This window comes from Microtus oregoni, unplaced genomic scaffold (assembly GCF_018167655.1).
Source record: "Microtus oregoni isolate MIOR12 unplaced genomic scaffold, Mior012 000027F_ref0000203, whole genome shotgun sequence".
NCBI classification, from domain to species: Eukaryota; Metazoa; Chordata; class Mammalia; order Rodentia; family Cricetidae; genus Microtus; species Microtus oregoni.
Genome location: NW_024543086.1, coordinates 6,379,473 through 6,397,000, shown reverse-complemented (window position 1 = coordinate 6,397,000; position 17,528 = coordinate 6,379,473). Strand labels below are relative to the sequence as shown.

Here is a 17,528-nt window from a genome sequence, read left to right as displayed (position 1 = left end):
GGCCACAGTGTGCCTTCAGAGGGGAACCTACATCTCCATACCAACTGTGGACCCTATGGGTTCTGGGTTCCTGCTCTCAGCAGGACCACCAGCCGGGTGTGTTCTGGGTGCTTTCCGTCTCTCAGGCGCCGCGGGCGCTTGGAGGTCCCCCGCGTGGCAGCAAGGAGCTAGCGGAGGGTGAAGTCCTGGACTCAAGAATTGATATTGTCTAGTCTAAGGGTTAGAGACGCTACTTTAAAAGCGCAATTTGCTTTTCACCCTTCACCTGAATGACCTTGGGCATGTTACTCAGATTCTGTGTGTCAATTTCTAAACCCGTAAAATGGGGACATCATGGTGTCAACTTCGAGCTATTATTGCACTAAGCATGGCTTTCTGTGCATAGTAGGCGCTCTGCGTAAATAATAACAAAGCTCAGTAGTAGATATGAGTTGAGTTTTGGTGTCCAGGACCCAGGGTTGAGCTCTGCCCTTCCACCTATGCACCAAGGAGTGCCACGGGTAGTTGGAGCACCTGCCCTGTTCCCTCCCCCTCTCCAAGATAAGCTAGGGAACACGACTCCGGGGCACCCCAGTCCCGGTGTTCTCTGCACCCTCTTTCCCCCGCCCTGAGCAGAGGAAATGCTTTTTTAAATGAACCGAGTTTCAGTCTGGTGTCTGTGGTAATGTGCCTGGGGCCGTAGGGAAGGGGGTTAAGAAAGGAAAGAGGGAAAGTGGGGGCATGGAGTTAGGTGGTTTGGGGCTCAGGCGGTCGGTCTAGCGGGCTCCTTGGTTGTGCCTGCCTTCTGTGAAACACTGGGCTTGGACGCAGAGGTGCAGTTTTAGCTGGCCAGAGTGGAGCGGCAGGGGTGCAGCTCCGTTGGGCTACAGTAGTGGGCGGCGAGCTCTGGCGGGTGAGGTAAGGAGTGGCGGGTGGAGGGGGACCATGTTCGTGCCTCTGTGTGTGTGTGTGTGTGTGTGTGTGTGTGTGTGTGTGTGTGTGTGTGTGTGTGTGCTGTGCGTGTGTGTGTGCTGTGCGTGTGCGTCCGCGAGGCGTGGGGGACTGAAGGAGCGCATCCCACCCCGCCACCCGCCCTCTCACTTGGTGCTTCCTGGCCCGTACCTGTGCTGAAGTGCCAGTCACCCTCTGTCCCTCACGCCCCCACCTCCCGTTTCCCTCAGTCAAACCTCACCCTGCTCACTTAGAATTTCCCAGTGCAGAGTCAGACCCAAACCCAGAGATGCCTTTGCTTGACTGCTCCCCTCGCCCCCTCCCCCTCCTGCTATAAATAGCCAGGCTAGCGGGTCAGGAACGTCATAACGCCAGAAACCAGGACCCCGAGGTTTTCTTCTTGGGGAATAGGGGGCAAAGGGTGAGCAGGAGGAAGAGAAAGAAATCGCTCGTGAGTAGTGAAGAAAAAGCTTGCCCCTTGACTCCCAGGAAAGACTAGCATCTTAGAATTCCTGTATCCTTTCCCTTTCTTCTCACCCCCTTTCTGATTCTTTCATATTCTCAATCCACTCCCCACCCCCTCGCTCAAAATCCAACGTTTGCTCAGCACTCCTCCCATTGGTTTCTCTTAGGCTCCTCGGACTCCGGTTCCCACTGCTCCCCTCCCCACTGTTAGTGCTCCCACCCCCACCCCCACCCTCACCACCTCCACTTGTCCCAGGCAGGGGATTGCTATTCTTAAGGAAATAAAGTTCAACTCCTCGTCCCTTTCAACCTGCCTAGACCTGGAGTGGTATCTCAGGCAACCATCTCCCCCACCCCTTATACCCCACACCTCCTAATCTTTATTCCTCATATTTAAGGACACACACACACAAACACACACACACAAACCCCACCACCCGTGAGGTGCAAAACTACCTCCTGCAACAAAAGAAACTTACCAGACTCTCTGGTTGCTTTTGTCTTAAAGAAAGAAAAAAAACAACAAAGATTGTATTCAGGCTGCACTTCTGGACTGACAGTTTAATATTATTCAAACATGTACATATTACACACATAAATGTTTTTCTTCCTTTTTTCCCTTTAATTTTTTTTTTTTTAAAAAAACAAGGAAATCTCGGTCCCCGGCAGCCGCCGCTGCCCCTTTGATGTTTTGGTACGACGTGCGCATGCGCTCCACATTAGAATTACTGCACTGGGCAGACTAAGTTGGATCTCCTCTCTTCAGTGAATCCCTCAATCCCATCAAAAACTAAAGGGATGTGGAGAGTCCGGAAAAGGGGCTACTTCGGGATTTGGTCGTTCCCCTTAATAGTCGCCGCTGTCTGTGCTCAGAGGTAAGTGTCTTTTTCCCTTCTCACTTGTCAGGGCTGTCTGCATACCTCTCCGTGAGCAGGGCTGTTGAAGATGCAGAGCTGTCTTCTTTATTCATTCCTGTTTATTGTCATTTTTTTTCTTTAGTGTCAATGACCCTAGCAATATGTCGCTGGTTAAAGAGACGGTGGACAGACTGTTGAAAGGCTATGACATTCGTCTGAGACCCGATTTTGGAGGTAATACGATTGACTTGCAAATAAGAAACAGTCCGGCTCCAACCGAAGCTGTCTTTTGGGCTTTGTGTGCGCTCTCTTCCCTCTCCTTAGTTGGAGCTGCATGTGGTGTATGGAATGTGTCCCTATTTTACCGTGCTGAGAAGGGATCCAAACTTAAGGCAGTTTGTTAGTGTCCAGCACTTGAGAGGTCTTTCAAAAATGACCCCCTTAGCGTGTAATCGGACTTGGTAACTGTTTTCCATCTCCTTCGCTGTGGTAAATCTTTGTTCCCAGACTGAGCTTTCCTATGATACAAGCCTTTTAAGTTTACTTAATAGTGTGCCCAGAGCTGTCTTGTAATGTGAATATTTTTGAGGACAGCATGTTCAGGCAGTTGACTGAGAGGTGGCCTCAACTCCCTGTGCCCACCTACTTTGGAAGAGTTCTGGCCATGGTTTAAAGTGACTCATGTCTGGATACTATCCTGTCCTCAAAGGGAAATGACATAGAAGAGATTGGGGTCCGGGGGACGGAGACAAGAGACAGCAGAGGGAAAAGGGCATCGCTCTCTGCAGCCCCAGAGATGCTAGTGTGAGAATTGAATTTCACTTCAAATTCTTCATGGGAGTCAAAGAGTTAAAGCCTCCACACAGAAGTGTGTGGGTAAAAATAAAAAGGAGGGGGTTTCAATGCAATCTACACAAATCCTCGGGGCTAAATCCTTCTGCTGCTGCCGTGAGTGTCTGAATTCACATGCGGAGACGTCGACATGTGGACACACAGCTGGAATCCCTGTCCCATAAGCACATGTGTACATATTCCTAGAAGAATGTTCCCCCATTCCTCTGGCCAAGAAATAGGAGAGTGGTGGACACGAGGATTAACTTTAGACAGGGGGTTTCGGTTGCCAGTGACAACTTTTGTTATGAATGACTAAGTTCTGAGAAGTCACGTGGCTGTCCATCTTGGCTTGCAGGTCCCCCTGTGGCTGTAGGAATGAACATTGATATTGCCAGCATTGATATGGTCTCTGAAGTCAATATGGTGAGTATTAATGTTCACAGCTATGCCTCTGCAATCCTTCATTTGGGGATAGGAGAGGGCTGCCATTGGGGGTGTGTTATGCTTGGATATATGCATAGAATGGGGACCAGGGACACAGTATTTTGCCCTGGAATTCATGGTGTATGTAGTCACAGACCAATTCATTCTGGTTCTTTGCACTTTTTCCAATTTGGATCCAACACTGTGTCTCAGCACAGAGTGAGTAAAACACATCACACACTCACTTGTAAAAGGCAGCAATATGCTGGAGGCCCCCTGCAGGATCTATGGTTCTGACAGCTTCTTGGAAGCCCCAGTTTGTCAACTGACAATCCTGGATTTGGGGGTCGGTCATGGGAAAAGGAGGATTTGAGTGTGATAGAAAATTTACCAGGGCGTCTATCTTAAAAACTAACTGAACACAAAGAGACTAAATAATTGCTCCTGGAATATTGCTGCCCACTTGTTGCTTTGAGAAAAACCCTCTTCATGCCTAATGACATTCGGCGTCCCCACCCCAACTGCTCTCCATCTCTTTTAACCCCTTCTGCTGTCCCAGTGAGATAAAATAAAGTCTGACCACTCTGCTTCCAAAAGGCAAGTTTAATAGCAAGTGTACTCTCTTACTGAAGCTGCAATGTTATTCATCATGTGTACCAATCGCAAACAACTTATTGACAGTCATACTCAGTTCCTCTTTGGATAAAGAACAAGCACGAAGAAAGAGGGGTGCAGGAATAATCTGTGTTCTCCAACAGGGAAGCACTTTTTGGGGGGGTTGCTTCATGCAGGAGCGCCCCCTGCTGCCCATGTTGGAGCACTACGGACATGCATGACAAGGACAAGTGTCCCAGATTCCCCCTCTTAACTCAGGGGCATTTCTCCAGTGAATCTCTGTCTCTGTCTCTGTCTCTCTCTCTCTCTGTCTCTCTGTCTCTGTCTCTCTCTCTCTCTCTCCTTCAATTTTTCCCTTTTGGAACGTCTATCTAGATAGGCTGAACCCTAATGTAATATTCCAGTATTCTTTTCAGATCTGCTAGCACACGGCACATTTCAGATTGTTGTATGACATCCTCCTGTCCTCCTGTCTTGAAAGTGGACAAACAATTCAAGAAGGGGATGAAGTGTGTAATCTTTTATACAAACACTTCAAAGCCAGCCACTGGGACATGAAATTTAGGACATACTAATTAACTCAAAAAGTTTGAGGTATTAGGATTTAACCTGCCTAGCTCCCATCTCAACTTGACAGGAGTTCCCACATTCCCAGAATTCAAAGAGGCAACTCATATAACAATCATAGATGCTGGGCATTAATGATCTGAAGATTTTGACTATTTTACAGAAACTCAAAGGGGATAATCAATTAATTCAGCAGTGGTTTAATAACAGAAATCACATTGTAATTGTTGTTTTCATTGTATGGTACCCAAACACAGAAGAAAGACAATGTTAAATGATTAGGAAACACACAGCAGGAGATTCTCCTACATGGATAGAGAATGTCTTTCTTAAGAAATTTATTTCCCAGATTTTCAAATATTTGCTTTTGTGGGATTTGCGAAGTCCTCCATTAGTTTACATATTTGAAATCAACAAAAAAAAAATAGAAAATGTCCTAATCTGGGTACCTCCATGGTCTTTGACTCTAAATTGAATTGTTAACTACTATCGTGAATATTACATAGAAACCAAGTAAGGGTTTGTGTTTTCTAAGTGTGGTTGCATCAGAATCATCACATCTATCTTTATTTTGATTTATGTTCCTTTTCTCCAATAAAATATTATTTTAGCAACTGCTTCTTTAAGATATCACAAGATGATATTTTATAGAAAAGTAAGAAAAAGCTTCTACAAGATGCAGCAATGCACATCAGCTGACTCCAGGTTACTACAATAGGTTGGGTAAGAACTTGGGTGCATCTTATTCTTACATGGGGTGGAGTGGTAAACTTTTATTTTCTTCGTGAATTTTGTTGCCATCCCCCCCCCCCCTGCATGCACTATTTTGGAGAAATATCAGAGGTGGACACAATGCCAAGACCTGCTAGTCAAAATATAGATCCAGCTGAGGCAGGGTGTCATCACTTTGAGCTATTTACTGTTGCAGAGAAGTCATGGGATGTTGAAAGTGCAAAAATAAATGTCAGCTTGTAAATGGGACAACATTGTAGCATTAATGATTTGAAGCAAGTGTGAAAAATTCCAAGCCAGATTCCTTTCTTAGCTCAATGCTGAAACTCATGGATCTGTCCAGCTACCCTTTGAGCTGTGCAAAACTTATATTTATTTCAGCTACCTAAAACTAATTCTCCAAAGAACATTTTTGTAACATATGTGACTATTATCTTGTTTCTAATTAAGGTTATTATCTTGGAAGCAACAGATGAATTTGACCCCAGTGGTAGCTCAATATAAATGCTCATTTCAAACTGTATAAAGGCCGACAAGGGTGAGGATGTTTCAGGTATATTTAGTATCTAAAGAATCATTTCTTGAAATGAAATCTCCTCAATATGGCTTGTGAAATAGTCTCTAGTAGCTGTAACTTTCATTACGGTGTATCTGCCTTCGAAGAATGAGATTCCCTAAGCCATTCACTCATTTGAGCTAAAGGATTAAAGGTTTGTGTTGATGTGATTTCTTTGTTTTATTTTATTTTGTTTGGCAGATAACAATGGTAGAAAGATCCTGATCTGGATCAAAGGTGTGAGATACCAACTCCATTTCTTAGTCACCCTGAGTTTATGCACAGTCCAAAAGGTCTTGATTTCCTTAAGTGTCGAAGAAGAGAAATAATTCCCTTTCTGCTATCCTGATATCTACCATCCCAGATAACTACCAGATTTAGGAAAACGATGTTGTGTGCACTTAATGATTAGTGAAAACCAGGCAAGCATTCAAGACACCCAGTACCCACTCGGTTGTTCCCCCATGTACCTGTGCAATGGTCATGCATTTCACTAGGGTGTAGTTTCGTCCCGGCTGATGAAAAGGGCATGTTTAATTGACTTCCATCTCCAAGGTACATGTGTCTCTAGTTACTCTTGTTTGTTATTGTAATTGTTGAATACATAAAAGTTTCAGAAAAACTTTGAAATGTAGAAAAACATGAAGGAAGTCTAAAATTTCTAAACAGTGTCTAACTCTGAGTTGCTAGGACAGTGGTGACAGTTGGCAGGTTCTTTACTCTGGTGACCGTTACCCAGTGGAAGATCTTCGGAAACCATGATCTCAGTCAGAATGCTGCTAAGCAGGAAGCTTGGCTCTGGAATGAAATATTTTTAGAAGTCTTGGTTAAATTGGCAGGAATCTTTTTGTTAAGATTCTTTGATGAAAAGTGCATTTTACGATTCAAATTTGGCTCTGAGAATTATGGACCAAAATAGCTTTTTTTTCTTCATTTGAGGCAGATTCTTCAATTTGAAATGGCACATTTGCCTACCAACTGAAGCAATATTTCACTTTTCAGGAAAGAGTTCTAGTAAACACATTCACAAAATTACCTTTTTATGGAATGGCAAATGAAGAGAAGTAATGTCTTAAAAATATACAGATGTTTCTTGTATCGCCAGCTGCACAGCTTAAAATTCCATTCAAGAAATAGTTATTTAGCAGCTACTATAAGCAAGAAAAGTGTAAGGCCTTATGGACAGAGGAACAAAGATCACCCCATCCCTGACCTCATGTAACTTTGTATTTGAATGTGCATTGCTCTGTAACTCTGCCTCAGGTTCTTACATTTGATTAGCCCAAGTCTTATCCTTTCTTTCAGGTCTTTGTTTAACAGGCAAGCAGGTGCCTAGAGTTCTCTCTCTTCCATGAGGCTATTGTCACTTCTTAATTTTAATGCTCATTTGGTATTTGATATGTCAAGTGGGCTTATTTACTACATACTTCACCTGTCCACTTCTATCATGCTGATGAATCACATCAAAACACATGATATTGTCTCTGTCAGTATGTGAAGTTTCCAGCACTGAATGAAGAATCTGTTATCATGGCACAAATTTGTTATTATTGCCTTGCCTACAGCCTATAAAGTACCTGTGGAGAAATAGAGCACAGAATCATAGTGCTTGATTTGAAGACATGCTCCATTTAAAACAACAGCGTAGAGTAAGTCCCAATGTCAAGTTGCAAGTACTTTGAAGGAGGACAGAACACTGTAGAAATATAGAATAATGATGCATTACATAGAGGTCAAAATGGAGGTTAGAGATCCATGGATAGCTGTTCCAAGCAGAAAGTAAAACTAGAAAGGAACTAATAGAAGAGAATATGGTAAAGGAGAAAGAAATGGTATCAGAGATTTTTCTGGTAACTTTTAAAAGCTGGTGTGATCCTGGGGACATGGTGAAGAGTTGGTGACAATGGTCAGATTATACATAGTATGCATGTATGCACATGTGTGTATGTATGTGCGTCTGTCTGCCTCTCCATCTGTCTTACTCAAGAGCTGCTATGTTTTTCAAAGCAAATAAGGACTCATGAAAAAGTCTTAGCAGAATAACATAGTCTGACTCAAACCTGTAGAAGATTGTTGCAAAGTGTAGGAGGTGAAAAGACATGAAGGTCTAAAGAAGATATGAAAACTGATTACAAAGGTTAGGAATCATTGGTGAGTTAAGATATGAGCATCATGGAGGAGGTATAAAATCCATTCGCTTACAGATCAGAAGTGGTAGGATTTAGATGGATCCCAAGATTTTGCCTGTATTTTTTATTGCCATAGAGACCATCAGAAAGGCAGTTCAGGCTAGAAGGATGAAGTATTAGCTGATGGTGTGCTCAGAGCAAGCAATGTTGAGTTTTCTATATGTGCATGCAGCGTTCAAATGTTGGTAACTGGTGGGTGTTTGAAAAAATGGGAGCCTATAACAGAGAAAGAAGAGCGGTTGAGGATGGACTGGAACACTGTGGCAGGTAAGTGTGTCTTATTACTATGTGAAAAGAAAGAGGGGAAGCAGATAGGGAAAAGTGGAGGTCTGTGAACGCTGCAGTTTCAGTGGCAGAATATTGCAAAGGGGCTCAGAAAAGAGTTCGATCAGCAGCTAAGGTGTAGCCAAGCAGTGACTGGTCTAAGAACCTTTAGGAAATGTCCTAGAGGTGGATGCGCATGAAGGTTTGAATGAGAAACAAGTGGTCAGTGAGGTCAGGTGTTACCAGGATCAGTTTAGAGAAGATGTGAGATTTGTCGCTCAGCCACGGTGACAAGAACATATTAATAAAGCGCAACCAGAAGTGTTTTAGTAATTGGAGGCCAACTGCACTTTTGAGGGGAGGAAAATTGCTAAAAAAGAAAAAAAAAAAAGAAGTCATGTGTACTTTAGAGAAGAAATACCCTTCAGGAGGCAGCAGGCGGAAGAGTCAAAGAATGATATAGGATAGAGTGAGAAGCTGAAAGAGTTTGATGTTCTCTGTACCACCGGAGATATTTTCCAGTGAGACAGAGGAGGCAAGATAGCTGTTGTGGAATAGGCAAGGGGAGGTGGGGCCAGTAAGGCCTAACAGAGAGGCTGATGAAGCAGGAATGCACAGTCAGTGGCCACAGTTTGGGTTATCTCTAAATAAATTATGGGCAGAAGCTCTTGTACTCAATGCCAACAAGCCATTCGCTTTTTCCTCCTCCTCTTCCTCCTGCTCTTCTCCATTTTCTCCCTACCTCCATTCCCATTTTCCTTCTCCCTCGTCACTCTACTCTTCTTCATATCCACTCTTTTTCCTCATCAGCTTCTTTCTCCTCAACCTTTTCTCTTTCCCATTCCCATTACTCTTCCTGCGGTTCAACCTTGTTTCTTCCTTCTCTCCACCTTCATCCTCTTCTTCCCTGCTGTCTTCCTCCCCCTCCACCGCCTGTGCAATGTTCAGCCATCACTAGAGTCATCACCGTCAACAGCTCATTAATATGATAAAATAATTATATCCATTGTTTACTGAATTCTTAGGCAGTCATTGTATTATTTCTCATTATTTCATTAGCAAACCTCTTAGAAGAGCAGATCATGACAATCAACTTATTTATGAAAAAGAGAAACCTGAAGTGCAGAGATGAAGAGGGACTTATTCAAGGTCACACAGGCAGCAAATAATCACCTCCACATCTCTAAACATTAGCATCTCATTTAGACTGTCCTTTTAACATGGAAAAGTCTAATTCTTCGATTATTTTTATTCTACCAGGATACTGCTTTGGTTTTAATTCTTCTGAGGTGCGTGTGTGTGTGTGTGTGTGTGTGTGTGTGTAAAAAAACAGTGGATGGATTAAATGAACCAGTCATTTGTGAGTGTTACGGCCACTCCTTGTCCTATCTTTAAAATGTTCCAGTCTATCACAAGTGATTTCTTTACTCAAGCACTTCAGTCAGTGTATGTTGAACATGGCCAAGTGACTAAAGAATAATTCATTTTAAGATCTCAAGCAGTTGAGAAAGCTGACTGTAAGGGGCTAACTTCTTTCATTGTTAATGAGTGTCAGTCAGTGACATGTCTAGTTTTATTCTAGTGCTTCAGGAATGTCATCCAGGTGACCACAAATGTTATTAATTTATGATTAAAAATTTCCATCAATATTGCTAGCCTAATTTTCAAAAACTTTAACCTCTTTTAATGATTTTAAATTGTGGGTAGGTTAAAAAGACCACACTCTTTCCTTTTCTTCATCCATTTTCACGACCCCTGTTTCCTTCCCTTTTGTGCCCTTCCCTCTTTCCCATATGACCCAAACGCAGCTCCATCACAAGCATGAAATCTTTAGACTTTTCATGTGTTTTTGAACATCCCTTCCATTCAATAATTCCAATTTTAAAATCTATTCCTTTCAGCTTTCAGTCAGAGACTATCATTTGCTGTTTTCTTGCTGGGTATTTAGCAAGGCTTCACTTGATTGAGAAGTGAATTAAAGATCTGACGAAGGACTTACTTTATAAAGTAGATGGAATATTCTTTCTTTAATGTCATAGTTTAGAAAGGCATTATGTATGTCTTGTTTTCTCTAATCCATTACACAGTTATAGAATTACTATAAGAATACAAATTAGAGAAAAAAAATTGGAGGAAGGAGGTTTAATTTTTGGAAGGATGCATTCTGATTACTTGTTCATTCAAAGTGTCTGAATTCTGGAACTGCTGATATTTGGGGTCAGCTAGTGATCTTGTAGAGGGTTGTCATGTGTAACATAAGGCATTCAACAGCACTTCTTGCCTCTACTTATTGAATGCAAGTGGCAACCATTACATTATGAAAACCAAAAATGTCTTGTAGAATCAGTAGTCTTAAGAATAGCATGCTTTAGTCTTCAAGCCAGTAAGGAAAAGCATTCTCACTACACGATGTGTTTCTGTGTTTAATGGTCATTCTCATTTATGTTTAGAAGTCTACCATAGGTAAATGATTTTAAGAAAAACAAACAAAATGCGTCCTTGTTAGTTCTTTCAAATTGATTTAATTTGAGTTTATTGCATTTGAATTCTTGTTCTTATTCATATTTAGTAAGTGCTCTTAGTTATTTTATAGTATTATACAGTGCATTTCAATTTAATAGGGCAGAAACATTATTACAATCATAATAATGAAAATGCATAACATCGTTATCACCAAGGCAAACTAGTGTTTTCATGTAATCTTTCTATAATTTTGTAGATGTGGAAGCATGAACACATGATCACTTACCTGTTATTCATTGACTGCTATTATAAAAGGAAGCTGTTACATCTACTTAATAGACATATACAATTATGGCAATTGATTCATTAAAAAATAAAGGAGCACATAATGTAATTTTATACTTCATTAATAATGATATGCAAAATTTGCAGAACACAGAACTTTACTAAAATATCAACAATCACTTGACTAATATCTACACAGCTATGACATTCTGAGTTTTTATAAAACTACTCCATTTTTGGATAATGTATACATGCATTGAAACTGATCATTAAAGAAGAAAACAAAGTTTATGAGATTTAAAAAACATATAACCAAAAAATATGTTTTTAGTCATGAATCTTATTTGCCAAATATATACTATATTATATTACTCTATCATATTGCATATAACTCATGGAGATAAATGGGTTGTCATAATCTATATGGAGAAGTGTTTTGTTTGATGGCTTTAGCTGGCAACTTTGTTAACGTGCTATAGGCATTTCTATTGCCAACTCTTATTTCCTTGCTCTGTAAGTTGGCACCTAGTGTCCATTTTCCTGCCAAGAGGTCTTCGCTAAAAAGTAATTCACAGGCAATTGAAGATGATATAAATTTTCTCTAACAAAACAGCAACAATTAAATTAATGAAGTTTTAAAGGTGGATTAATGTATATCTTAGAAAAGAGACACACGAGTAAGCCAGAGAGGAAGGCCAGAGATTGGGAGGCTAGAATTTGCAAGCACCTCTGATGCTCACATCAGGCATGACTATCTCAAGATGTGCAACCACTAAGGGCTGAAATTGTTGACTATCATTGAGAGCATTTTGGAAAATATTCAAGTGTTGACTAAAGGGTGTTATTGGTTAGGTATTATGGTATAGAGGAAGATTTTACATTAGAGTTAAGGCTCTCTTTACAATATAGAATTCATCTTTATTGCAGAAGTTGAAAGTGAAAGGAGGATAGAGACAAGAAGATTTTGGATAATGAGACAGGAACGTGAATACACAATGCACAATGAAATGCTGAGGATGCATTCATACTGGGACCCTTGACTTTTTCTGTGTTAGCATTCACATCTTCCGAGTCTGGGCCCCGAACCTGATTTAGTAAGTTTGAGGCTGAACTCCACACATCTGAGAGTGTTAAGGAATTACAGATACAGGTTTTGTCAGGGGATGTCATTCTTTTAGACACACTAGTTTTTGCAGCAATAGAGTATACTGGTCTTGCCAGAGGACCTGATTTCAATGACCAGTCCACCTATCAGGTAGCCCCCAAATGCCCAGAGGATCCAATGCCTCTGGCCTCCTCTGGTACTTGCACTTGTATGTGCATACCTCCACATAAACACAGATGCCATGTACATGCACATAATTAAAAATAAAATATTTTTGAAATGTAAAACCCGGGTGGTTAAGCACCTCAAAGATCAGTGATTTTTCAGCACCCAATTTGTTCAAAATTATTAATCAAAACTATTTAAAAATATTTCCCTATGGGTTTTCACTTGTCAGTTATGTTACTCGGTGTTGAACTGCTATGATACATCCCAGAAAAGAACCCCGAAAAGTTTCTATGAAAGGTTCACTTGATAAAAGATTTGCAATTTTGACCTGTACCTGGGAAGTTATTATAGCTAATTTTACAACTCATTTTATTGAGAAACATCTATGCTTTAGTACAATTTTAAGATAATTTCTTATTTTCAAAAAACTATGAAATAAATTTTGCAGTCACATTTTATGGACGTGGGCTGAGGGGTTAGGAAATGAAGCCAGGGCCTAACTACAACCAGGACAATAGAGATTTCTCCGTGATGCTCCAAAAGTGTTGGGAGCAGAGTTGAAGCTTGACACCCTCTGAAAGTTTTTCTAGAGTTACTAGAAAAATAATTTCCAAAGAACTGAGTAGAGGTGCCCTTGCCATAGTCCCCAAAGTTGGTGGTTGTCAGTCTATACTCCAGCTTGAGAGGCGAGTTTTGGATACTCCACAATACTGAAATGAATAGAAGGTTTAAAAATTAGTCCAAGTTTGTTGTACTGTGAAAACATATAGGCTCAGTCATTTAGATATGAATTCTGCTAGTAATTATCACTTTCAGTCCCAGTAGGATTTGTGAGTGAATTGGAGATTATAATTTTACTTTTCTTAGCTGTTCTACGTTAGCTTTCATCCCTGAGAGATGAATTCGGTTTTTGCTCAAAACAAAAATGTGCTCAGAAGAAAATATATGCTAATCCTGGGAATTAAGAGCAAAATTAGATTTTGATTAAATTTTAGGAGAGACTATTGGAGCAAAGAAATGTCAACCCTTCACATCACACTTGCCATTTTTGTGGGATGACACCTGTCTCCAAATGCTCTGTGATCAGCGTTTCAGTTTCTTTAAAATAACATTTACACGTGTTTCAGCTCAACTCAACAGACTTCAATTTGAACAGACTCATTTCGAACTTCTGGGTATGTTACTTTAAAAGCACATATAATATCTCCATCTTTAATATACTTTATATAAATTTCACATGGATTGATAAGAAAAAAATCAGAAGAAATATGTCATGTATATACATAATCTTCTTTGCCCACACATACTTTACATAATTGCTGTTACATATCATGTATACTTATTTATAAAGCAGTGTCTTTCAGTCAATCTATGCTATCAAATTTTAACAGATTACTTCTACACATATGAAATAGTATTTATATTAAAAGGAAGATACCAGAAGCCCCATCTTTATCCTGTATTTGTAACTGATGAAATTTAAATCATGTCACAGTTTTCCTGGCTTTTTAGACCAATAGGTTTTTTAAAATTGCTAATGGAGGAACTATGTGTAAAATAATTTTTAGTTGCTTGTATTTTATTTGTAAATCAAGTTAATTTCTCTGCTATACAATTTTCTCCATATTTTAGGACTTTCAAAAACCAGGGAACCTGAATTCTTTTCTTTTTTTTCTCTCCATTAAAATATTTTTCTGATCAGAAAAAAAAGAAAACTTCATATGATTACAATTAGCAAAATTAATATAAAATTTTCAGAATTTGTAGAAATATATTTATGGTATTAATAGGAAATATATTTATCATATGAAATAAAATAGCAAAGCATTTTAATTTTAGGTATATATATGATGGTCAGCATTTTTTAATATCTCTTGATATTATCTATAGTCATTCTAACGATTGTATAAAATTTTAATATATATGTATATATATATATATATGTGCACTATATTTATTAAATCTATCCTTTATGGATGAACCTCATTATTTGGGGGTAATTTTTGCTTTTTTACTACAAAATAAACAATATAGAGTACTTAAATATCTTCATATTGGATACACTTGTAAAATCATTTTTTCTGCTTTTAGATCTGTGATTTCACTCTGTAATTGATTGATTAACAATAATTTTAAGAGGCAAAAGAAACCCCAAGGATAAAGATAGCTCCACTTGCAAACAAAGATAGAAGTTCAAGTAAATATTATAAACATAAAGATGACAAAAGAGAAAATTATCCTAAAATGAGCAAATGGAAGAGAATCCATGTGACATGAAAGAAACTCTCTTGAGGACCAGCAAATATAAAAATCAATGCTTTTGTAACTGAAAAAATTACTCTTAAAACAGTTACACATAAGGTGTTTAAAACTAAGTGTAGAGACATTTCAAAATGGAATGACTTATAAAATGTTACCATTTAGAAGTTTCTTCCCATCCTCTTCTCTCATATATCTTTGTGCTTAAAGAAATACATCTTGATAACATACAATAAACTTTGAGAGTTGACTGATAATTTTTTGGGGTGTTCTTATCTACAAATAATTTCTCTCAGAAGATTCTAAATCTAAAATCCTTTTACTGTGTGACAGACAAGTTCAGAACTGTGGTTCCAGTACTTTGTCACCCATATTAAGAACTTAGAACCTCTAAATCCCAGAAGAATCCCCTGCTTTAGAACACATCCTCAATCTGCACAGGCAGGTAGATCTCTGTGAGTTTGAGGCCAGCCTTGTCTAGAGTGAATTTCAGGACAGCTTGGGCTGTCATACAGAGAAACACTACCTCTGAAAACAAGCAAACACCAAAATCAAACACATCCTCTCCAAACGATGAATTGATACCAAACTTGGGCAATCTCATGATTTATGAAGTGGAGCCAGACCTCAAACCCATGACCTTTTGGCAGCAGAAGAAAAGGTCTCTGCTGGTTCCAAGAGTTCAGTGTTCATCACAGTACTATAGTCAGAGCTGTCTTGACCCTGATTTATGACTTCCAACAGGTGAGGCAATCCTGAGTGAAATGTCTTTTTATTTTTTTCATTTAAACACTGCCTGGCCCATTAGCTCTAACTTCTTATTGACTAATTCTTACATCTTAATTCAACCCGTTTCTGTCAGTCTGTGTATTATGGCTTATTGTGGCCATGATTGTGACTTATTGGCCACTAGAGATGTCTTTACTGTGAACTTTTCCTTCTCCTCACAAAATTGTTAGTAGAAGAAGAAAAGCCTTTTACGACTTGGCCAAAGGAGATGTGCGGCATCTGAGGTCTTCAGCTCTCCTGTATTTACAATGTGGCTATAGTAAAGCTATTTTAGAGAATTTAACTCTTTGGTTTTCTTTAAATATATCATGAATAATTTGTTTAAAAAACATTTCCTTTAATATTTAAGTACTAGCCTCCATCACTGGAAAATAAACATCAAAATAAAATGAAAAAGCAATAATCTGTACTTTGTGCTAGTAGTAATTTTATGTTTAAGATGATGAATCACCCTTTTAAAGATTTCTTATACTCATTATATGTATAATCACTAAAATATCACTATTTCTTTTGAAATGCTAAATTGTTTTGAAGTTTTCTACAGAGATTAGGAAATTTGTTTCTCGTGGGGCCCTCCCATAGGAAAACATGACTTTTCCTCCCTAATTCCCTAACTTATCCTTATTCTTTCATTTGATTCAATAAATTCCTATAGTTCTCTTAATGTGAATCTTCCATGTTTCTTGATAAATTTACTCCCGTAAACACTATGTATTTCTTAAATGTATACTTCAATACTTGAGATTTTTATGAATGGTCTGAATGGAGAATTTTACATTCAATTTTTCATTCTTAGGCAAAGGAATAAATGTCAGACATCTCAGGAAAATCACTATTTACCATTCTTCCTATTATTTCTAATTCATTCTGTGGTGAAATGCTTTTGATGCCACTAATACAGTTGAACACCCCCCACATACAGACACACAAATAAAATTTTGCACTTCTTTTAAGGGAAGCCTATCAACTTAAAGATATAAAAATACTATTGCTTAATTTTAATTTCAGTTTTCTAAAATGTCCCAGACAACCAGCATTCATTGCCACTGAGAGCATTGTCTTAATGCCCCTTGTATTTCCTTCAATTTTATGTAATAAAATAAAGTTTTGAATTAATCATCTTCACAGGGTTTGTCTCATCTCTGTTCCTCATGTTGTAAACTTGCTGAAAATAAGAACTTCTATGGATACAGTAACCATAATTCTCACTATGTGCTATGTCTACATAGATTGGCCATGATGTGGAATCCAGTTGATTTATTTAGAAATTATAAGGAGGTATCTTATTCTAAAGTAATTCCAATCAGAAAAATAGAACAGTTCATGTGACACTGTGTGCACAAATATTGCCTCATATACTTCTTCCAAAGTAATGGCTTGAAGAGTTAACATGAAATCAGACCTGGCTTGTGTCCAGAGAGCTTGTACCTTAAAAACTCTCCCATCACAGTAGTCTACAGCAACCATTGTTTGGTCCTGTTTATTACCATGACTTGTCGGTTTATTGACCTGTTTTTATGGCCATGTTGATCTATTTAGCTCATGATTTCTAGAAAACACCACAAAACAGTTCCTAAAGATAACACAGCATACATTTGAGATTTAGATTCTTTGAAGGTGTGGTAACTTTTGTTTTAGCTAAGTCAAATATGTCTTTGAGAAAATGGCAGATTAGAAACTATAAAAAGGCAGTTCTGTTTTGTTTTATATGTGTGTATTCCTTTTAAGTATATTAAATGATTAGCCTCTTTTTAATAAAATTTTTACTAATTCTCTGATTTTTACAAAATACAGTTTCATCATATTTTTCCCACTTCTCCAAATAACTCCTCTCAGAGCTATGTAACAGTGAGGTCCCCAACTAGGAATTAGCAGCCGTGTTTACTCTTAGATGCCTGTATTTCCTCTGTGGAGTAGATCTTAACCCCAATCAGAAAGGGGTTGGTTGCCTGTGTAACATTCATGCTACTAATTGCACTCATAGTCCTATCTTGCCATGAAGGTCGTTGTTCAAGTTCCCAAAGTTC

At 38.9% G+C, this 17,528-nt stretch overlaps 1 protein-coding gene across 1 annotated transcript in view; it reads left to right on the top strand.

The window, feature by feature from the left end:
• The first annotated feature begins 746 nt into the window (after positions 1-746).
• Positions 747-17,528, top strand: part of Gabrb2 (gamma-aminobutyric acid type A receptor subunit beta2) — a 201,642-nt gene continuing 184,860 nt past the window's right edge. Inside the window, exons 1-4 of the mRNA XM_041675991.1 lie at positions 747-897; positions 2,045-2,270; positions 2,395-2,486; positions 3,442-3,509. Coding sequence (XP_041531925.1) covers positions 2,194-2,270; positions 2,395-2,486; positions 3,442-3,509 — 237 coding nt within the window. The 5' untranslated portion in view covers positions 747-897; positions 2,045-2,193. The remainder of the gene's footprint in view (positions 898-2,044; positions 2,271-2,394; positions 2,487-3,441; positions 3,510-17,528) is intronic.